At 38.0% G+C, this 23,543-nt stretch overlaps 1 protein-coding gene across 2 annotated transcripts; it reads right to left on the reverse strand.

The window, feature by feature from the left end:
* Positions 1–152: 152 nt before the first annotated feature.
* Positions 153–18,851, reverse strand: zfr (zinc finger RNA binding protein). Of its 2 annotated transcripts, XM_077231320.1 has the most exons (20): positions 18,728–18,851; positions 18,430–18,511; positions 16,079–16,361; positions 15,547–15,691; positions 15,061–15,276; positions 11,107–11,345; positions 10,250–10,450; positions 9,874–10,174; positions 9,580–9,773; positions 9,328–9,447; positions 9,057–9,202; positions 8,809–8,971; positions 7,744–7,955; positions 7,511–7,661; positions 7,083–7,224; positions 4,378–4,475; positions 3,449–3,544; positions 2,357–2,468; positions 2,048–2,145; positions 153–1,862 (listed from the first exon to the last, which is right to left on the reverse strand). In XM_077231320.1, exons 1-20 carry the CDS (start codon positions 18,762–18,764, stop codon positions 1,680–1,682), a joined length of 3,219 nt encoding a protein of 1,072 aa, XP_077087435.1. In that variant the 5' UTR covers positions 18,765–18,851; the 3' UTR covers positions 153–1,679. The 2 variants fall into 2 exon arrangements, 1 of the variants encoding a protein (XP_077087435.1); XR_013204139.1 differs by lacking the exon at positions 4,378–4,475.
* Between the last annotated feature and the right edge of the window lie 4,692 nt (positions 18,852–23,543).

The following is a 23,543-nucleotide window of genomic DNA, read 5'->3' on the forward strand; positions in this document are numbered from 1 at the left end:
TGAAGATAGAGGTGGTTTATGCTTCAATGTCTTTCTTTTTTTTTTGCTTTGTGTTTGCACATCTAGTGTTTTTTCCTCTCAATTCATCAGTGCACAGACTAAAGTAGTTCCCCACCTGTGAGGCAATCTAGAAGTAATACACAAAAATGATCTAGATTTGAATCCTTTAATCTGTGAGTTACACATACAGAAATATCAAAGCAAACGAAACCAATAAAGATAAACCAAACTAAAACTTCTGGTTGAAGATGACTCTACATGTATTTCAGTTAAATTTAATAGAATGTATAATCATTTTAGAAATGTGTTTATTATAAGCATTGTAGTAGTACCTTGACAGTGAATGACAAGCATCAAAGGTTAAGTCTACATCAATCTGCAGTTACAACACAGAGATTTCACTTTTGTTCCTCCCATCAACAAACTGGAACCAGAAATCAAAATAAACAGCAAGCAACTACACATCTATAAACCAGTAAAATAAAATCCATAAAAACAAAACATAAAAAAAAAACATTCCTGTGCTTTAAAACCATACAGGCATTTGTTTTGAAGATTTATCGCAAGATTACATACAGGCTTTTTAAATGACCATATATTTGAGATCATACAGTTATAAGATCACATTTACAGATACAGTAAGGGATTACAATATTATGAAGACAAAACACAGGAAGACCTGGGTCAATTACAAGATCTATAGGGAAAACTAACAGCAAAACTCCAAATGATCACCGTTTGAATACTTCCTTGTGTGAATAACTAATCTGAAATGGGCCTGCAACCTAAGATTCCTTAAATTTACAGTTGGTAGATACTTCTGGTATTTGGCCCAGGTCTGATTTCAACGGTTGGTGTCTTGAGAAATGTGAGAGCTACACCACAGAGGCAAAGCTATCAGCAAACTTACAGCCTAACTTTGGGACAAGTGCAGCTTTACATGACTTGCAAGCATATAGAAGGAATGAGGTCCTAGAGAGGTTTCAAGGATATTAGTTAGCCAATGTCACATTTACAAATGGTTAAAAGCCAACTCAGCCTTCAGAATGCACTAGCAATGGAAAATACATGCCTGTATAAATCCACGTCCAGTCAAAAGTTATCACATTCATCACAACAGGACGAACCCGTTGCATAAATCAACCATCTTATCTTTGATCTTGCGTTTTTAAGAGGAATGTCCCTAAACAAAATAAATTACAAAAACACCCATTTATTGCAATGCCAAGGAAGCCATTGTCAAAGTTACTTTACATGTGTAACTGGAAGGATAAGATGGACTTTAAAGAATCGATTCCACATGGACATAAGTGCGCAGCTGAAACTTCAAGAAATGCCTAGCCTGAAACTCATAAGAGATCCAAATATGGGGAAAGATTATATCCAATGTGCTAAAAGGAGCATGAACTTAGGCTCAACTTCTCTAGATTGTGCGCATCTCCAATCTTTAAACCAAGACACCAGACTAAACAACTGAGATGGGCTAGAGTGCGTCAAGGAAATAAAGCCTGGCATTTCCCCAAGTGGCTATAATCAGGTCTTTAATCTAGTTCTTAAAATATATATAATTGGCATGCACAGATATCAACAGAAATAGGATTTTTTATACCAGGAATAAACAGAATTTGAATTTTTAAATGGGTGCAGGGTGAACAGGGCTAGTTGTACTGTAGTGCACTTCAGAACCCCTCGTAGTCCTTCTTGTCCTTCTTTCCTTCTGCTTCAAATCCATCAGTGCCATCACTGTTATCTCGACGCCTCTTGCGGTTATTTCGTACGTTGAAGCGGGAGTTCATCTGGGGCAGGGGGTCCATACCCAGAACCTTGTGAATCTGACGGAATGCCAGCAGCCTCAAGGCAAACTGTGGAGAAAGCGGCTGGTCAATACACAAACTGAAAAAAAAAATTCAATGTACCTCTCGATTAATACGAGACCATAAGTGCATGCATAATTATACAATAATTTTCAAGATACATTTTAAATTATTTTTAAATGGAGTCAATGCATGACAAAAATGTTCTTCAAAGCAGTTACTGTGTGCTCCACCTGAGCGCTTGACGTTATGTCCTCTCTTTGCTGCTCTTCCATGCTAGCCAGTGTATCTGTTGGATTCTTCTCACAGGGGTCTATCAATCCTGGAGCACCTGCATTACAAGGAAAGGCATATAAGCCAGAGAGCATGTTAAATTAAACACCTAGATTCTCAAGTTGAATTTTTATGCAACTGACTAAATTGCATAAAATGAAAATGTGTGATGCATTAATTTACTGACAGGAAAAAAGAAAGAAAAAAAACACAACCGATTGCATTCTGATTATCAACAAAAGCTACGGATTTTCAGAGGGCGCTCTTACCAGACAACAGAATGCCTGAGGAAATACATTCAAAGACTCGTCGCAGAGCATCTCCAGGGCTCATGGGTCCAGAGGCACTGCTAATGGCCTTCTCCACCAGCAACTCCATAGCCTTGGAAAAGTCAACAGTCACTTAATAGAATCCACAGTATCAAACACTTGCTCTTAAAATGGCACATTAAGCAGCAGTTTACTCAATTTTACCATCCTCCAGTCTTCCTCTTATAAGTAGGACTGAAAAGCAGCATTATGCTTTTACAACCTCTATAGCAGGGGTGGCGAACGTCAGTCCTGGAGAGCCAGTCCCGTAGAGTTTTGCTCCACACCTGATAAAAGTTCACCTGCCTGTAGTATTCTAGTAACCCTTCAGACCTTGATTAGCTCGTTTATGTGTGTTTGATTAGGGATGAAGCAAAACTCTGCAGGACTGTGGCTCTATAACAACAGTCTTAGGGAATCTAAATTACAAGTAACAAAGCTAGACCAAGGAAAGTATAAAGGAGGGAATGAAATGGGGGAGGAACAATCCTTTAAAATATTCAGAACTTAACATGGTGGTAGTAGGAAAGGCCTCATACTACATAGGATAGATTTTCAGTAACGTATGAAATCGTGAGTAATGTAGACAGGAACTGTACTTCCATAATCAAGTCAACTGCAGATCTATGCATTGTGTTAATCCCAGCTAAACAGGAGTCAACAGCAACTTGAGATATGCTATGCCCATCACTGGAAAAAACTACACCACACTTTAAAATGACCTCAGCGGTTTTTAAAATGGTCACATTTGTCATTAAAATTCACAATATGAATCCACACAATCCGGATTTTTTGCATGAGGGCATGAGAAAGATTACCCCCTGCAGATTTAGTAACTGGTTCAAGTTGGTCACACAGATTCACAGAGCTGCATAGTTTGAAAGGGACTCATTTACTACACTATTGACAAAAGTGTGGTCACATTTTGAAATTTTGCAGGCAAAAGGCCTTTTTTCTATTAAGCGTCTACTCCCCAACACTGTGTAACTATGTATGAACAGAGAAAAAAAATGTGCATATGGTCAATGGCCAGGTATTTCTGTCTTTACTCACCCAGCTAGGAAAGGCAGACCAGGTGGGTACTCGCTGACACAGGTCACGCAGTATTCGAATGACAATGACACATGACTGGAGCCCATTAGCCCTAGCCTTCAGTGCAGTGAAGTGAAGTCAAGATTAGTTAATGCACAAGAGTAAAGACATACAACATGTCAGAGTTCAGAGAGAGGTGCAACACTACTGTTCACAATGGAAGCTTTTAACTGGTTTAAAAACAGCTGGACCAATTGACTTTTTTTAAGCTGCCATTCCCAGCAGTATTTTACCTCACCATTAGTACAAGAGTTCAAAGTTTGCAAGATTCACTTGGAATGACTCCTTGGTAATCTTGTAAACCTTGACCTCAATAGACAAATACTTCACAAACATATACTTTCATTTTACAAAAGATCAGTTTGCAAGAGTAGTTGCATAGGAACTGAAGCAGTCAAGGAAATCTGCTTTACTTTGCCTGTGTATTTGCAGAGATGGCAACACAAGTAAACTAATCAGATATTCCTTTCCTCTCAATCCCTATTCCCAAGAAAAAAAAAAATCAATAAGAAAATACAAAAAGAAAAAACAAAAGCTCAACATGAAAGCTCTTATCGATGACACTTTATGCAAAGGTATTCTGCAGCCTTATGGAATCATTTTACATGCTAAGTAGTATTTAATATAAGACTTATGAATAAATGACATGTATGCAAGGATGCTTAATTTGTTAGGATCAAATCAGCTCATACATACAAAAACAAAATGGAAAAGATATAGTATCATAATCACCAATTTTATACTGCATCCTTGTATCACTTTTTCCTCCCAAAAAAAATCAACTTTGAGGTTTAAAATTTAAAAACAAAAGACTAAACAACTTAAACGAACAAATAAAAAGGAATACATCTCATAAGGCTACAAGAAGAAAGTAAAATGATGTTCCGAACCTGGAACCACTTAGCGTGGCGTAGGGCAGCCAGAGCGTCAAGGCATTTTTGCCTGTCCAAGACGTCCGCTGGGTCTTTCACCATACTCGAGGTTACATCTAAAAATGGATCGAATTGTCAAATGGTGGTGAGGAATGGGTGTTTGACCAGGTCAGAGAGACTGCCAAGAACACATTGCCACACATACCACTCTGTTCCTGATCACATATCTTTCAAAATATAAAAACCTGTATATGTATTTCACAGTTCACCCCATGTGAAGAATCTTTCAGATCTTTTCAACAACATTATGGATCAGCTACACTTGCCATTGGGTGCACTTCTATTTAGTCTGTGATGTGGTGCTGAAAGAAACAGGATAGGGACAGAAGAGTCCTGAATTAAAAGGGCTTTTTCAGGGATAGAAGGGGGGGGGGGGGGGTACACACTAGAGAATGTGGCATAGTGATGTAGGATTTCATAATTAGAATAGGAAATGCACTCATGATTTTTTTTTGGAACTTTGCATATAGGGAGCATGACACCTATAATTACTAGCAATATAAATCTTTTGATAAAGACCATATCAGTTATGGCTCATCAAATCAATGCTCTGCAATCCACCATTTGAAATTGATGGGAATATGACAATGCATGAGTTTCAAATGCTAAAATAGTGAACTAGCCTAGCAGAAGTCATACTGATACAATCCGTAATTGCTACTAATAGCAGATTCACACATTACAACATCTATGTGATATGTAAAATTACATAAGATGGGTTTATAAACATTAATTTGGAAAACTCTACAAATTGTGCCATTTTCCTAACTATGTACCATCTTGTTCATCCCTTAAAGTAGAAAAAACCTTTAGGATACATTCATTTTTTTTTTATGCTAATAAAATCCAAGAATTTGCTCTGATTTTCTAGTATCAAATGTGTTGCATATGTGGAATTTTAAACCACAAGTCCAATTTGAACGCATTCAGGAAGTGTACAATTCCCCCATCTCTTGCCATCTTTAACCAGCTAACTTAACAGTTGAGGCTAAAGTTCTTCTCTTTTGCTATGGGCAACAACAAATTGTGGATTCCAATGTCTACATAAGTAAAGTTTGAGGTATTAATGTTATGAAAAATACTTGAGGATTCCATTGAAAAACAAAGTCACTGTACTGATCCAGAAACATTGGAAAGATAATGGGCTACAAATGGTACCCGACGTGTAAATCATGATGTAAAACAGGGGTATCTAGGGAGATGTGTAATGTTAACAGCTGATGAGTATTTGTAGCAACCCACTACAGTAACCTGGCAATGGTAGGTGTGGCAAAGTGTTTGAAGGTATTCAGGAGGGGGACCTTGGTCAAAAATCCTTCCGGAGCTGGTAGACGTAGCCTCAGATGGGAGACAATTTGCTGGAAATTCAAGGAGGCTTTGGGCTGGACTTGAAAAGCTTTGTATACATGAAGGCAGCAATGCGTGCTGGCAAGAAAATATGAAGCTCCCAGCAAGAGGATTAGAACATCACTGCATGCATACCCATCATGATTGGGTTTGGAGAACCCCCATTTCTCAATTTATACTGAAGGCTGTAAAACGCCAGGTCCAACCAAAGATTCCTCTATCAAAGCCTTCTTCCCAAAAGCTGACTGATACTCCCCTAAGGAGCCAAACAGGAATGGCGGCATGGTCACAAAGCCTGCATTTACAACTTTCAGCAACTTCTTACCAACTAATACTCTTCATTGTAAGGATATAAAAAGACAGGGTTATTGGTGGTTACTCTACTACTCAGGGAAATGTGGCGTTTTCTTGTTTAATCATACTTTTTTTTTTTTATTCATCTAAAGGAGGAATTAAAGTAACACCTGTTTGAAAGCCAAATTTTGCCATTTATCAAGCTCTATATTTGGATTGCTTCTCTCAGGGGAGCACTTTCATTTTGGAACAGGGGACCTTAGAATGGTGAACATTTTCACCACCAGACGAAAATAAGCTTTGTTTCCTGTGGGGACATGGTAGACATTCCATTTCTATGCAGGAACTAAAATCAGGAATTAAGTTTTGTTTGCACAGAATATACTACCCCTGAACAAACTCTATGACCCCTTGGGAAAGAAAATGATTTTGTATAGGACACAATCCCCTTGAACACAGGAAACAAAAATGAATCTTACCCGGGACTAACTAGACTTACACAATGCAAACACTTATCATGCTTGTTTTAGGTAGAGCTTCAAGAGCACTGGAAAAGGTGTTACAAAGAGGACCCGGAGCACCACTGCAGGCATTGGAGATGGTTGGGTAAAACCTGGCAGTGTTGAACTCGGCTCGAAAGCAACTTGAAGCCACTTGAACGGGCTTCAATCCTGTTATGATATGAACGTTACAGGCTTCAAATGAAAACGTATAAATATAGGGAGGCACTTTACCTCAATGGCTTAACTTTTAAAGGAAAATTGTAGGTCACTCCTTATGTATGACCAAGCTCAAGCACATACCAGGTTTAATATTTACTACTTTCAAAACCAATTTTTTTTTTTTTTTATTTTTTTTTTTAAATGCTCCCAAGTCCAAAAGGTGCAAACATAATTGTGCCAGTATTCACATCTACTTCCATCTTCACAGTGCCAACAGATGGGCTCTTTAGGTTGTCAAAATCAGCATAAAAATATTAATCTGATAGGTAGTCGGTTAATGTGAGCAACGTCTTTTCCAACCTCCATCCCGGGGGTTCTCCTCTCGGATGACGGGTGAGGTGAGGGTGATGGTCACTTGCATCTTGGACTCAGTGCAGGAGGTAAGGATAATGGCAGCCTCTTGAACGGAGCCTTTTACCTCGTATTTCTCCGGTGTTACGATCTGACAAACAGATGGGTTAGCAGTGTTGAAAGTCACAACCATCTATTTAAGACTGGGGAAACCTTGACCTGCAGTAACAGGTGGTGCCGTTACTCTACATCCTTAAAGGGTTAGTTCAAAATTTTAATTTGTGTTCCGAAGATGAACAAAGGCCTTACGGGCTTGGAAAGCCATGAGGGTGAGTAATTAATGACAGAGGTTTCATTTTTGGGTGAACTATCATTTAAAATAAATATTGCAGGTAAAAATCGAATATTTTGCGGTTTACATTGCATTGAGTCAGTACCGTGAGCTGTTTGGGGAGATGTTCCACAATGCATGTGAGCAGATTCTTGGTTGGCTTCTCAGAACAAAGGAGGACCAGGTTGACATGCTTGTCTCCTCGCAGAAGCAGCCCCTTGGCAAGAACACCTACTCGCATCACTCCTTTCAGCACCCTGCAATGCACAAGAGGTCATGTATAGCTTTGACCTTTTTTTCCTCTCTGCTTTGAGAAACATTAGAGCACTCTTCTCCCACCTGTCTTTGGGAGGCTCTTTCTTTTCTTTGTCCTCTTCGTTGCCCTTTGCAGTTGTATCTTGGTCAGTAATGATGTCAGAGACAAGCTTAAGCGCTCGCTCAGTGATTGAAACAATCTTCTGGATGGCCTGGAGCTCGTCCTCAGATGGGTAAATAGCTGCATGTTTGGTCATCACATAACGATCATCCGAAGAATCAGGGCGACGTGGAGGCTGCAACAAAAACATTATAAACCAAATAAGTTGTGATGACATTTCAGTAATAGATATGCTAGCAAAATGTAATGATTCTCTCTTTAAAAAAAAAAAAAAAAAAAAAAAAAAAAAAAAAAAAAACTAAATTTCTCTTCAAAACTGATATGCTAGTAAAAACGAAGCTGTTTAATGCAACTTCTTTTAGTCAAGAACTTCCTAATTTGATAGGAAAGGGCCATTTGACCATATGATAGTTTTCAACCAACCATCCGTTTGAGCAAAAAACAAAAAAGAACTAAATTATCAGTCCCTTAAAGAAATTTGTGGAAATCTGTGACCTTAATTGCAGCCGGCTACATAACTACAGTCACATGATCCATCAGAAATCAATTCTAAAATGCTGACTTGGTGCTCAAAAAACTACTTATTTTCCACAAATATTGAGCAGCAAAAACATTTATAAAATTGATAAGATAAGTTTTTCTAGAATTCTTTATAAAGTAGAACATCTTTAACTTTCTGCTCAGAGAAATACTATACCAATGTTAGCAATGTCACATAATATTCTTTGAATCCATTTTCTGTTGCCACCTCCCTCTCCCCGGTATACCATTAAAATTAAATTTATATCATAAACGACTAATGGCTTTATTTAAGGACTACTAGTAGACTACAAATTTCTTTAGTCGGGGGCAGCCCTAAACTTGATAAATTTGATGCCTTCTTGCTGATTAAAAGTTAATTCTTTTAAAAAATATATATAAATATCTTGCACCTTGTAAGTACAATATATCTTGTGCATCTCAGACACAAACCATGTGTTATGGCAAATCCAGCACATTTTTTCTCCATAGCAGTTTTCAGGACTCACCACTGGTCCTTGTGGTTGAGGAATGGGCATCCCAGGTCTCACTCCTAGAAGACCAGGAGGTCCAGGTGGACCCTGTGGATAACCTCCATCAGGCATTCTGCGCCTTTCATCCCAGTGGTGCTCTTCCTCCATACGCCGCCAATACATGTCCTCTTCATAGCGCCTGAGGACAAACACTATATTTTTAGGACCTCTTAAAATTCTCCAATGTAGATACTGACATATTCGAGAGGGAAAAACCATCACACCTCATCTCCATCCTCCAGCGCTCCTCTTCTTCACGTCTTCTCCAATACTCTTCCTTTTGCATCTGCTTCCTCATCTTCTCCTCTTGGATCTTCCTGGCTCGGATGCTAGGTTTCACTTCCACCTGGAGATCTGGGTTCACCTTTTTCTACAATGGTAAAAAAACTGAATAAATAAAAAAACCGCTACACTGAAATATCACAACGATATAGATTTTTCTGCATTAATCAAAAGAAACACTGCAAACTAACACCACAAAAGTCACCCACTAACCTTATACTGCAGTCGATGTCTCCTTCCTTTCAAATGCATTTCCTTGGCATTTGGGTCATTAAAACTGCATTCACACAGTTTGCAGTGGAACCGGATAACCTTTCCTTCATCGTTCCTTACCTAAAAACATTATATAATAATTACTGTTTGCACTTGGCTACATGACTTAAATTACTTTTCATGGCTACATGACTTAAATTACTTTTCATTTCTACATAGAAACTTTTCCTTATAATAAATTCCTTATAATACCTCCTCTACATAGTCATGTCCGACAGGCTGAACATCACTCTGCAGGGCTGCAAGTGCTGACTGAGGTGACATAGGGTCAAGCATTTCATTTTTTCCATCCAGTGGTGGTGCAGACACAGTGGACTGTGCAGTTTTAGCTGCCTCAATCTTGGATTCATCATTTTTAACAGCAGTGGTCTGTAATTTGTTTCCACCTGTTTTGGTCATGCAAAGAAAATATAATTGATAAAGAAAAATAAATAAAAAAATCCATAAGATCGGTCAAAGAACAAATAACATTTGTTTAAGACATACCAACAAAGTTGATCTTGGGTGTGTTGACCTTCTTGACAGAGGTGCTGTTGACCAAGACACTGTTGGGCACTGGACTCTTGCCCTGTGCAGCTGAAGCCATGTTGTTGACCATGCTGCCAGATTTTAAGTAAGAGGCAGAAACAGAGGAAGCAGAAAGGTTGGACGATGTGCTTGTGGAGCTGTTGATGTTGGAGCTGGCAGTCTTATTGGGAGCTGCGGTACTGGAGGTAGAGGACTGGGAAACAACACTGGGCTCGGTGGATGGTATTGGCTTTCCTAGTTTGGTATGCAATTTCACAACCTATAGAAACAGAATGCAATTAGATATTGAGCAGATTTAATAAACCTTGTGGAAATCAGAAAGTGAGTCATGTACCTTCTGATGTTTGGCTCCTCTGATGTGTGCGGCGTAGGCATCTGCCCCAGTACAGGACACATCACAGAGCTCACAGCGTAGCTGATTCTGTGTGCCACGGGCGGAGCTCCCGCCTCCACTGCTGCTACTGCTGCTCTGCGATACTTTCAGCGCGGCTTCTTTCTTTTTGTGCTTCTGACCCTCCAGATGCTCCTTATAGGTCTGAAAAATAGGCAATAAGACATACAGTAGGTGCCACAATTCTGACCTTTCAGAGTTTGTCTGACCTTTTGTTATGATTGGTGCGGTTTTCACCTACTCCAAACACTATACAATACATATTGTTTCAAAGCAGATTTACAAAGCTCTATATAAATAAAGGGGACTTGACTTAATCACATGAAAGATGCTCATTGTGTTTTCGGTGCACTGTATGAGAACATGACCATATAAACTTCACCCCCAGGGCTGCTCGGAGTTTACTCCACGAGCATTTAATTGAAAAACTATCGTCATACATACAGACACTCTTCTGAATGGTCTTTACGACAACCCGTAAAAATAAAAGATTTTTAACTTGAAGAAATAATTATAATGAAGCTGGTTTCCTTCTTAAAATAAAAAAAATACACCCCTGCTGTGCAGTTTGACAAAAACATCTAACTAAGCACACCTGCAAGTACTTATGATCATTTTCAAAACCCAATGCAATAAACTAGAAAAAGACAGTTTTTGCTTTTGATGACTGAAAGAAAATTAAATTTAAATATGGTTCGATAAATTTATGGAAAAACACAGAATTTAGGAAAAAATAAACCAATTTTTACACAATACACAAGCTCAAACAGCAATAAATTCATTCATTAATAATAAAATACCTGTGGTCCAGCACAACTGATCTTGCAGACGTCACAGTAGTGTATCTGTGGTGGTTTAGGGGGCTGTTTCGGCTTGAGTGTTTTGTTCTGGAAGGGAGTTTTCTTTGTAAATGTGCTGCCGGTCCATGCGGCAGTGGCTGCGGCAGCGACGGCCGCCTGTTTCTGCTGCTGTTGCTGCTGTTGATAGTAGGAGGAAGCAGCCGAATACACTGCAGCTTCATAGCCAGAGTATGATGTTCCTGAATATACAAAGATGAACAATTATTGGCCACAGCACAAAAGGGAGATTGATAGGATTGCAATGCAATTTTGAAATTTAAATCTATAAAACTGTAGCGCATGACACTAGCAATACCAAGTTCATGGTTTTGAGGTTGATGCAGTATTAAAACATACGGACGGGGTGTGGAGAGGGAAGCCTTGTTAATGAACGCTACTCAAAATTAGGCTGGAATCAAATTTAAGAGTATAACTGGAGAGCAAGATGCATGAAAAATTACTTATGCTTATATCACTTTTGAGTGTACTACAAAAGCATTTGACTTCATTCAGTTGGATTATAATCAAGCATTTGACTAAACTACACAACCTTAACAGGGGTCCTATTATGCCCTTATACGAAGTCTTGATTTTGTTTTTGGGGTGTCCTAGAATGTTTTAAAAAAAACATTCACATATTTTACAGGTGATACAGCTCCTCTCTGTCTCCAGTCTGGAAGAACTCTTCGAAACATGAAATGTGCTGTGATTGGTTAGCTGGCCCAGTGTGTTGTGACTAACAGCACTTAGCGCATGTTCGACTGAGCATAAAAAAAAAAGCTCAAACAGCAACATTACACTAACTAAAGTTGAAAAAGCATAATAGGACCTCTTAAAGGTGCTCCAAGCGATGTGGGGTGACGTCACTTCTTGTTGATGTTTAAAGAATCGTCAAACAAAACGGAGGCTAGCTAGACCCTCCCTCCTCATCCACGTACTAACCCTCCAAACCACACCCCCAAATCCTTCTTGTCAGTTATTAGCTGGAACAGTTTCTCATGTTTTGTGGTGCGGGTTTGCCCAGTTTGTTTTTGTTGCCTCGGGTGTCTGTAGAGACCGCGTTTTTTTACAGTGTGTTCAGGGCACAGGCAGCTAGCGGATAGTGAGGAGATGTTTGCTGTATGTGACAAAAAATGTTTTGGCCTAAAAAACACGTGACATCACTTAGAGCACCTTTAAAGGGTTAGTTCACCCAAAAATGAAAATTGTCAGTATTTACTCACCCTCATGTTGTTCCAACCCCGTGAAAGACCTTCTTTCATCTTCGGAAAACGAATTAAGATATTTTTGATGAAATCTGAGAGCTAGATCACTCCTCCATACTAGTCCATAGGCTTCTTCAGGGATTGAACTCGAGTCAGTTCACTAGTGTAATAGCGTAAGCTTCTGTTGTTGTACGTCACACGCATTACACACATGACCAGCATCGGCCAATAGTGAGCCTACGTGTGACGTAGCTCTACGGAATCACACTAAGTTAACTGACTAGAGGCCCATAGAGAAGGAAATGAATAGTTGAAATAAAGTCGTTATTTTTGTTTGTTTTGTGCACAAAAAGTATTCTAGTCGCTTGATTAACTTAAGATTGAGCCACTGTAGTCACTTGGACTAATTTAACAATGTTTTTAATAACTTTTCGGGGCTGGCAACAGGGATTAAAGTGAAAAAAATTCTTCTGACTGAAATTTTTTTTCAGGCCAAGTCATATTCCTTTAACTTTATTTAAATAGTCGAGACCAATATCGTTTTAAGGGGAGATGTTTTAAACCGCTTTAATATTGCCAGTTTGCATATTTTAAAAGCTATTTTAATCTATGAAAAAAAATTACTTAGCTTGACAAATAATCAACCATCTACATAACTTTTCAGTGCATGTTTTTATTTATCTTATAAGACCAAACAATGCTAAATTATATTAATATATAGTTTGTTTAATGGCAAATCGTTTTGGCTGAGGGCAAAGTGAAGTTTCATAACTTTATATATTTAGGCTATTTAACTTTAACTGTGTAGCCTATTAGAGAGCTGACTAATGTTTGACTGAATTGTTTGCTTTTTTTCTCATTGTATAGCTTCTTATAGCCTACATATTAGGCTACTTATACTTTTATGGATATTATTGATAATTAAAACTGACATTTAACAAAAAGCAACAGGATTGTGTAATGTTATATATTCTAAAATATATAAAATATTCTTTATATATTTTACTATGCATTCTCTTGTATGTGTACATGCATAATAAAATAAAATGATACAACCCTGTCTCTGTTTGTTAAGTTTGTCAGTTTTAATGATCAATAATGTTTCATATTTTTAAAATGAAAACAAAAAGAAGCACGGTTGTGTTTTATATTGCGTGTTGTTATAAATGTATGGAGTGAAGATAATCAATGTGCGTTGTCTGAACCACATTTGTGTGGCCATATATGCCTAATATGTTTATGATAATATGTACATTTATAAATGAAAAGAGGTGTTTTGTATATATTTCGTTTTATTGTTGATGAAAAGAGGCAGAGTTGTATTTTATACCATATTACATTTTATTGTTGCCTAAAATATACATAAAGAGATAACCGGAGTAGCCAGAGCGAGATGAGTGACGAAACCAAGATCGCCGCGGATCCGTTTGCAGAATAACCGGACTCGCGTCCTCGGGAGTTCGTTCTCCCGAGTCGAACTTGCCAAGTCCGAACTATCAAGGACACAAGTCCTAGGTTTGCGTAGCCTATTGGTATTGAGAAACGGCCAATATTGACCCGCGTTCTGTTTTCTATCATGCGCCGTGCACGTTTGCGTTGACGTAATATGCACGCAAACGCACCAGGGTTCGATAGAATTAAGTTGAACGTGAAACCAGACCAACGCTGCGGGGGGCGCAGGGAACAAACTCGCTCGGATTCGGACCGCAGCAAACCAGCTGTAGCCTGACATGCACTTCTCCAAAACTAAGATTAATTGAGTGAACACGGAGCAGTTTTTCCGTGAGCGGGATTTGAAAACCCGGACTGGACCATAAGCGAAGTGATTACAGAATGTTAGAGTGGAGAGAGGAACGTGCTTTCGCTCCGATCCAGGCTTTATCACATCCCCCTCAGCAGGGTGAATACACCTCGTCTTTCCTTAATTTAAGACCTATTCAAACAAAAATTAAGACATTTATCACACTATTTGAGAAATGAAAGCCTATTTACGGCCTTAACATTATGAAAAGTGAATTTAAGACATTAAGGACAGACGGGAACCATGCAATTGACGGAAATCCGTCATAGACTCGCTGCAATTAACGGAAATCCGTCGTAGCGACGGAGAACTTTAATCCCTGTGGCAAGTTTCAATCCATGAAGAAGCCTATGGACTAGTATGGAGGAGTGATCCAGCTCCATTTCATCAAAAATATCTTAATTTGTGTTCCGAAGATGAACAAAGGTCTTACGGGGTTGGAACAACATGAGGGTGAGTAAATACTTACAGAATTTTCATTTTTGGGTGAACTATCCCTTTGGTGAAATATCCCTTTAAAATCCTCGATTTAATTTGAGTACTCATTTAAAAAAAATCCTTGACTGCAATTTACCGGTGCTGATTATCTGACAAAATACCGGAAGTGGCGTATTCTATGGATGAGAATACCAAAAATTTCCAAGGCTGCACGATATATGTCACGCGAGACAAGAGTGGCTCTGTTCACTGTAAATACTGCTCCAAACAAACTCAGTCTCTATAGTATTGGGTTTGTTTGGGTTTCCAATAACATTTATTTGGTAAAGCACATAATGTCTGACGAGCTTTGCGTTTTACTGTTGTCATTTACATTTGTGGAGATGGTCTCAAACTCAATCTCTGCATGCTGAGAGTTTGGATTGCTCATAAATTCACCTGAGAACACAACGTGCGGCATCTTATTCTTACCAGAGTATGTGACTGCATTGGTGCTGTAGGTGGGACTCTGAGAGTATGATGGGACTACAGAGGCAGCTGCAGCCGGCTGTACGGCAGAGGACACTGGGTAAATGGAGAAGGTTGAGGTGGCAGGGCTCGGGGTGGCTGGCTTTATGGTTGTAACCTGACGCGTTTGCTGGGTCTGGGTGTAAGGAGTGGCGCCTTGGCTGTATCCAGTTTTAGGTGCTAGAGGGAGGAGTAAAAAAGTTGTAAGGATATTTTGCAATACAGATCATTTAAAGGGTAACCTGAAGAAGATTATTGATTTCATTCTGTGCCCTCAGATAACATTGGAAAAATAAATAACGATAAAATAAATTAAATGTTAAAGCTTTTAATGGAACACAAAGGCTTTTCACATTTGGAAATAAACTGATACGAGAGAATTTACAAAGATAAAAACAGAACTATGAAAATATTTCTTTCCATTTAAATGCCAAGATGTGTCCAGCGTACCGGTCTGATAGTAGGATTCAGCCACAGTCTGTTGTGGCTGGGCTGCTGCAGCAGCCACAGCCGGTGTAGCCACAGGTTGCTGGTAGTATTGTTTACTGTCATATGCTACAGCCGGAGCTGTGGAACGCACATATGAATAGGAGTCCTGCAACAGTAAAGGGACATGGACAAGTGTTTTTAAAAGTTATGCTGCATTTATTTGATCAAATACATTAATAAAAGTTTAAAAAAACACATAATAAAAATATTACAATTTAAAATAACTTCTATATTTTGATATTTTAAGTTGTATTTTATTCCCATTATGATACAGCTGAATTTTCAGCAGACATTACTCCAGTGTCAACAGTTGTGCTGCTTAATATTTTGTAACATTGTAAGTGTCTTTACTGTCAGTTTTGATCAATTTTATGCATCCTTTCAGGACAAAACCAATAATAGATTTTAAGTTTAATCTTGCTGACAGACTTTTGAACAGTAATGTACTCAATTAGAACTAAAAGTAAAAAGCAAATTTGCTCCTTTCTTTTACCTGGTAGTTTTGTGAGGTGACCGGAGGTGGTGGTGGGGGTACCTCCTGCTGTCTCTGTGCATACCCGTAATCCGTGGCAGCGTGGGCTGGCTGGTATCCTGCATAAGCAGCAGCAGTAGCCGCAGCTGCTACAGCGACTGGTGCAGGCCTAGCAACAGCAACCGTGGCGGCTGTAGGGGCGTATGCCGCCGCTACAGTGTGCGCTGCCACCGGTGCTTGGTGCACAGTATAGCTGGCCACTGTAGTGGGGTGGGTGTATGCTACCCCAGCGGCCGGCTGCTGACTGCAGAGGAGAGGATCAGAGTCTTGGATGACAACACTGACAGCTTATATTCTGCCAGTGCCAATTTACCAACGTCTGTGCTGAACTAAAGCATGTGAAATTATTTAATATAAAACTAACAATTGCAATTAATATCTATAAGGGTAGCTGACAAAATATATTTGGGAAGTTGACATGAGATCTAAAATGCAAGGATTAATTATACATGCATAAAAAATAATATATTACAAAAACAATTGCTAACTTTTTTAAATGCCAAGAAAAGCTTTCAAATTCTGTAGATATGCTATTTTGAGATGTTCATGTTAACATCCAACTCACTCCATAACATTTTCCCACAGATTCAAGCTCTAGTCCTAAAGTAAAAGGTATTATCTGAGCCGTCGTAACTGAAAACAACATGTAATGACATATCGTAAAATGTCAGTGCCATTATTTTTTTCTCAAGATGCACACCAGTAATGTTTTTTTTTCTAAGACACGTTTATAAAAGCTACTTAAATGACATAATTGAAATAAGGCCTAATCCTGACTTGGACTAAGCCCTGTCCGTGAAAAAGGGCCATTATCTTGGAGATTAAATTCATAATAGCCTTTTCTGATTGCTGGACTTAATGCACCAAATCCATTGGCTTGACAGAAGATACATGTAGAATACCATCAAATCAGTGATGGATAAAATTATTTAGTGCAGCATTTTGTTGATAAAAAGGCAGACAAAATGTCATTGAAATACTAATTCTCTCTTACGCTAATCGTCAATCGGTCTAAAAGCTGAAATCACACATCCCGAGCTATAACACACCATACACATCTCAAATCTAGGCATCTAGAAGAGCTAAATTTATCAATAACTTGAGTCTAACCACTATCCACCCATGTATAAACTGCAAATATTTCCAAAATGTCAAGCCATCCAGCTCAATGTAATAGCAAACACTAGGCACTAGGTTTGTGTAAACAAACACAGGCCTTGGAAAACTAGTCAGAAATATGATCCAGCGAGAAATAACACATGGAACAGTGACAAAACACCTAAACAGGAATAGTAGAATAAAGTTACTTTTAAAAACAAGTGACTGAGGAATGTCAATCTCTAGGGCCTACTAAACCCCCCTTTAAAAAGTGGATCAGGAGTGACATTCAAAGAGTCCTTGAGGCGCAAGACATCGCCCTTCCAAAGCACACACAATTTATAATTTATTCTGCTAGACTTTTAAATTTTAGTTTAACGACGGGTAAAGTGTTAAATCAGTTTTTGTAATAGCGTGGCGCGACCACATAAATTTGACTTTTGCGATTTAGTCTTAAACACTTGTGTGTAAAGAAGAGCGTCGAGCTGGACGCGCATGCGCAGAGCTGCTCTAGTGCAGAGCTGGAAGGGAGATGACTGACAGCTGCAATCTACTTCATTTTGGCTGCTCAGACTAAACGGTTTATCCATACACGTGAATATCAGAATGAGTTCACAACAGTGTTAATATCCAAAAAAACGTCGCGTGTTGCAGATAAACTCAGAGATAGGAGTCGTGTCTGTTCATGGGTCAAACCAGTCTGAAGGGCCATTAGTTTCAAACCAAAAATGTTACATTTATAACTAAAATGTACAGATATTATAACACAGATATTACATAATTACAATTATATAATTATAATTAATTATAACATTAAACTATCACCGGTTTCAATTGTGCAGCTGCTGGTCACTACGCCGTATATAGATATATATAAAGCTTTAAAATTACATAACGGTAATATAACCTCTTATTCGTAGTTTTTCCAGGAACTTAAATTTTTTTCCTATGATGCTCCCCAGAATCAAAAAATATAAACGCCTCTCCCTATAAAAAATAAATATCACACTACATTTAAACAGGAGTAGGCCTATGTAAACTGCATAATTTTCTCTCCAGCCGTTTATCTCGAGGCATAAAGCATAGCCAATCACCTCCCTCCCCTTCCCCTGCCCCCACCCAAATCCAGCAACAAAGGCAGCGGGGCCAAACCCCACCATTACTGTACCTCCACCACCATCAGCGCAATCCCCATTAAACATCGTGGCCCTTACCTGTACTGGGCCGCCGCACCGTGGGTAAATCCAAAGTAGTTGCCGGTGGCCATTTTGGCATCTTCACCAAGCCGGCTGGGCACTGAAAAAGAGACAGATTCATGGAGGGTAAGCGACTGTGTGAAATGGCAACCATGATGAAAAGCCGTATCATGCGGAGGAAGAAAACACGCAGGAAACTACGACGACAGAAAGCCGACGATCTTTCCGTAACCGTAATGATCCCAAACACATCCTCTCCCTTTTTGAAACGCGCACTGATATCTCAATGTGCTTTTAAAACCCCAATTTTACTCACCATAGGTGAAGGAGACTACTGGACATATGGGAATCATTGGTTTCCTATTCTCTAACAAACTCTGACTGGTAACCCTGCCTTTTTATATGAGAAGGTCGTACCAGGATATGGCGCCTACCGCTCATGCGCGTTGGGCCTTGCGAGAGATGGGAAGTGTAGTTTCAATTTCAAGGTCGTTGACTACAACTTGTTATTCTGCCTTCACGTGCAATGGGAACTAGTTTCCTACTTCTCACTTCTGAAGTCGTGATTACACATTTTGACTTGAGAGGGCACAAACTAGTATTTACGATAATTCCGAAGACGATAAATAAATAAACAAAACATCTATGATTTTGATTCGGAAGTGATAGGAAGCAAACGAAACGAAATATGGGCCATTTTACAGAATTGGTGCAAACTGCTGTCTCACAACCAAAAAAAAAACATTTAAAAATATTTAAGTATTCAAATTTTAGATGTTTACTAAGATCCTTTTATTATCTATTTAATCCCACCATAATATTTAAAATATAAGTTAGCTTTATATATATAAAAACATAATTTATTGGGTACATTCAATTGGGAGGTGGCTGTCCCGAACCCTAACCCCTAAATTTCAACTTGTGAAAATTATATTGAATTTTTTTTTTTAAATTTTTCCATTGTTGTTTTTAAAAAGTCAAGTTAAAACAAATTAAATCATGAAACTTTATTTAAAAAAAATGTGTCCCTCATTTTCATGCCACTACCGAAACAGTTTGTTTCAGTATATTGGCTGAGACTGATTTTAACCACACCCATACATTTTTGATCAGGAGTCTCTCCTTCTAGCCTCTCTTTCATTGTAGATACCATCATTTTGAGGGAAATGTGTTCAAAAGTCTGAAAATCTGTGCTGATTAGCTAACCATGTGCGTATTAGCATCTTTGAGCTATAGGCTCAAAAGAATCTAAAATTGTCACTACCGGAACAGTCATGACCGAAACATGTCATCATTGTTTTGGTAGTGACAAAAGGAACACATAATAATTTATTTGGGGGAAATAAACAAAATTTTAGTACAGTTTAGTACAGTACATTAGTATATCATTTTAGTAGTGTTTTAGTATGTGAGTTAAAATTCTGTAATGTGATGTGGTCACTACCAAAACATCACTGTCACTACCGAAAATGTGCCGTCACGACCGAAATATGGGATGTTTTGTCTAAATTAAAGTTTATTGATGTTATTAAAGTATAAGATGTTATATATATATATGTGTGTGTGTGTGTGTGTGTGTGTGTGTGTGTGTGTGTGTGTGTGTGTGTGTGTGTGTGTGTGTGTGTGTGTGTGTGTGTGTGTGCGTATAATGTGTGTGTGTGTTTGGTTCAATGTATATTGAACTAATGAATCCTTAACTTTGAAATCAGTATGATTAACTTAATGCCTTTTACAAAGAAAGATTGGATTGCAAATACAACAAATCTTATAAATTACACTTGAAATATTGTTAAAATTGTAATTGTTACTGATTTACCTGTAAAAACTTTTTTTTAAATAGCAAAAAATATATTTACAAGGTAGATGTAAACAAAATAGTAATAGGTCAATATAAGCCTTCTTATTAAATTATTTATTATTGTGTTTCAGTAGTGACCAATTTGGGTAGAGGAAAAATATTCCAAAACTTTCTGAAATTACAATATGATAATTAACTGCACAATTTCTAGAAATGGATTATTATACAATTTGCATACATATTTGTGGAAAAAGACACATTTTTTTCAAGATGTTTCCATCTCTGACTTTGAACCAATTCTGTAGAATGGCCTATATAGGCCTACGAAACAAACTTAAATACTTAATATGCTGAGTTTATTCAAATTAATTTGCCATAATGTATTCATTTTAGATCAATTAATATTTGAATGTACATCATATTATCAGTTATTTTGTTGTTTGATTCCTCTTAATGTCTCAATTATTTTGAATCTGTTCACTAAAAAACATGTTTATTTCTTTCAGCATTAAATTGGTATTTTGTGTTATTGTTATGAGTGAGTGATTCCTTCAACCAATTATTTAAAAAAATACTGAGCTGATAAAATATGTGAAAATTGAAAATTGCTCCCTCTGTAGACAGAATACAAAGGTAGCCAACAAAAAGGCTTGTTTTGTATGCATGCCTACAAACTCTGGAAAGAGTGTTTAAAGTTTGCATGAAACAGAAGTTGTGATAGTCTTTTATTTCCTATTTTGATGTTCAAGTGAAACGGCTTGAACAAGAAAAAAAATGTTGGGTGGGACTTGATTTTGTCCATTAGGAACTGATTGGATCATTGGATGGTTGTGGTTTGCTTGCTGTGATCTCATGTGAGTGACAGGTTGTCCCGCCCTCACGCCAGTGAACACGACATCAGAGAAGAGATGCTGCGTTCAGGAAAAGTCCCTTTCATGCTAGACATTTCACTCTCCGGCCATCGTTGAAATGCCTTTCAGGCAGTTCAGTCATGCAAGTAAAGCTCCTATCTCTCTGAATGGAGAAATATCAAATTCTCAAAAGCTGTTTACTAAGCTTATGACTAAATTTCATATTCGAAATCTGACAAAAACAGTATCATAAATCTGGTTTCATATACTCAAATAGCATTAAAAAGTGTATTTTTCAGACTGGAGCAGCTAATGTGCATGTTCAGTCCTAAGCGCGCATCTCAGGACACTGACTGTTTTTATAGCATCCGGAGCTTCTAACAGCAGCTGCAGTGACGTGATGACTTTATCAATCGGCGATTGGCTTTTTTATTTAAAAGGCGGGACTTATTCCACCACTTTACACGTTGCACTTTCTCCCAATCGAAGGCTGTATCCATTTTCAAAACGCCTGGTCCAATGTGGCTACAGTATAATTTATAAATTCGTTTTTAATTGATAATTAAATTGTTTAATAAGGTTTGTACATACTTTCCATGACAAGGTTCGAGATAAATCTTTTCAACTTACTACTGTAGCTGCCATTTTGCTAGGTTTTAAACAATTAATCAGCAAGCACAAACTATGCAAAAGCGGCAGCACTTTCCGGCACACAGTGTCTGAATTCGCTCACTTGTTTTCATTCACTCTCTCAAGTGAACTATATTAGTGGACTAATGTAGGGAATAGTGAATGAGGGTATGGGGTGATTTCGGACACTCAAACCTGTTGACATTGAAATGGCTCCTCCAAATGCGTCCTTCCTTCGTTTCCCGTGAAATGAAGGGCATAACAGATCTTTCGAAGCCATGCCTACTCCAGAATTCAATGCGCGCTCGTGACGAGAGGATGTTTTGAGAGAAATTGGCGAATTACACTTTTTTAAATGTAAGTATTGGGTTTCAACTTACACAAATATCTAATGATATATATAAAAAAACAAGAACAATCCTCTCTAGGCTAGACCGTCCCATTCAACAACGCTCGGTCCGACCTTCGTGGCCTTCAAAAGATGCAGCCTCTGAATTGGGGCACAGCTATAAAGTCTTTAGTTCAGGGCAGGCCATGTCGTAATTGCATTTTTACGAGAAGACAACACCTGACATTCTACTGTGCATGGCCTCGGACTTGTAATTATGCATTTCTATGGCAACACTATCAAAGCCAATATGAAGCTGCAGCATTCATTCCCAGTTTACAGCTTGTAATTACGAGTTCTACAAGGACGTGAACACTTTTTACAATCTCGTAATTATGACATGGTGTGAAATTAATGCATCTAGATGTCATTGCAAGCTGAAGGGGAAGATTACATGGGCATGTGAATAAAAAAAAGCACAGATAAATCATTTATAATAAATACTTATATCCATAAAAATAATAATAATAAAAAAAGATTTCATGGTGACTTAAAGCATTGAAAGTGTATCCCCACAAATAACATAAGAGTTATTAAACCAAGATTTGTTATTTTCCCACCAATACAACTTCTGGGTATGACTTTTACAACAGCCGAACAATCATAGAAAAATAAGTTATGAGTTTCATTAACAGCGATAAACTCTCTCGCCTTCTCTCTCGCACCCCCCCCCCCCCCCCCCCCCCGGGTCTCCTTTAGGACCCCAGAGTGATCCCATTGGTTCCACTGACTTTTAATGGTCTTTTATAGCAAAATAATAGTATTTTTAGCACCTGATTACAAATCCTGCAAAATCACGTTAGGCTATGATCTATATTGTTTGAAATGCATTACCATTAATGTCTTTTAAATGACATGTTTCATATACTAGCATATAACAGAAGCTATAGTTGTGTAATCAAGCATTTCTCGTTCTCACTGTTTTTTAGTTAGCTTACTAGTCTAGCATATATATATATATATATATATATACATACACCCAATTAGCATGCTAGCTTATGTTAGGTATTTTTTTTGCTTCCAGTTTAGTTCCCAATTACATGTTTCAAATGAATGATGTTTGTGTGAAAAAGCATTTTATTTATTAAAAACATTTTTTTTAGTTGGTATATATATATAATGTAATGTGGTATAGTATATAATAATACTATAATAATTTATATATATATATATATATAAAATTATATATAAATAATTGTTAGACATGGTTGTTTTCCAAAATGAATGTTTTCAATTTTGTTTTATTATACAATAGGCATTCGTTTTATATTTCAAGCACGTTGTTTGTGCACTTAATGTAACCTAATAAACATCATACAATAGTTAAATAGGTAATTATTAGACAAGACACCGTGACAAGGCATTAAGTGGACACTTTTTCCAGGCATTACCGCTTAGGTCTGGGACTCGATTTCTCATGACACCGGTCTGAAGGTTCAATGAGAACTACATTTCCCACAATGCC

The sequence above is a fragment of the Siphateles boraxobius genome, unplaced genomic scaffold (genome assembly GCF_051911475.1).
Source record: "Siphateles boraxobius isolate OS27281-9 unplaced genomic scaffold, OSU_SipBor_1 16, whole genome shotgun sequence".
In the NCBI taxonomy this organism is placed as follows: domain Eukaryota; kingdom Metazoa; phylum Chordata; class Actinopteri; order Cypriniformes; family Leuciscidae; genus Siphateles; species Siphateles boraxobius.

What these genes read in the sequence shown, in the direction of transcription:
- zfr (XM_077231320.1), bottom strand. Translation starts at nt 18,764, where the DNA reads ATGATTCCCATATGTCCAGTAGTCTCCTTCACCTATG. An exon ending in GAGGAGCCAAACATCAGAAG is followed by an intron (nt 10,175 to 10,249) that starts GTACATGACTCA and finishes CTGTTTCTATAG; the next exon opens with GTTGTGAAATTGCATACCAA. An exon ending in GGAGAACCCCCGGGATGGAG is followed by an intron (nt 4,476 to 7,082) that starts GTTGGAAAAGAC and finishes ATCCATTTTTAG; the next exon opens with ATGTAACCTCGAGTATGGTG.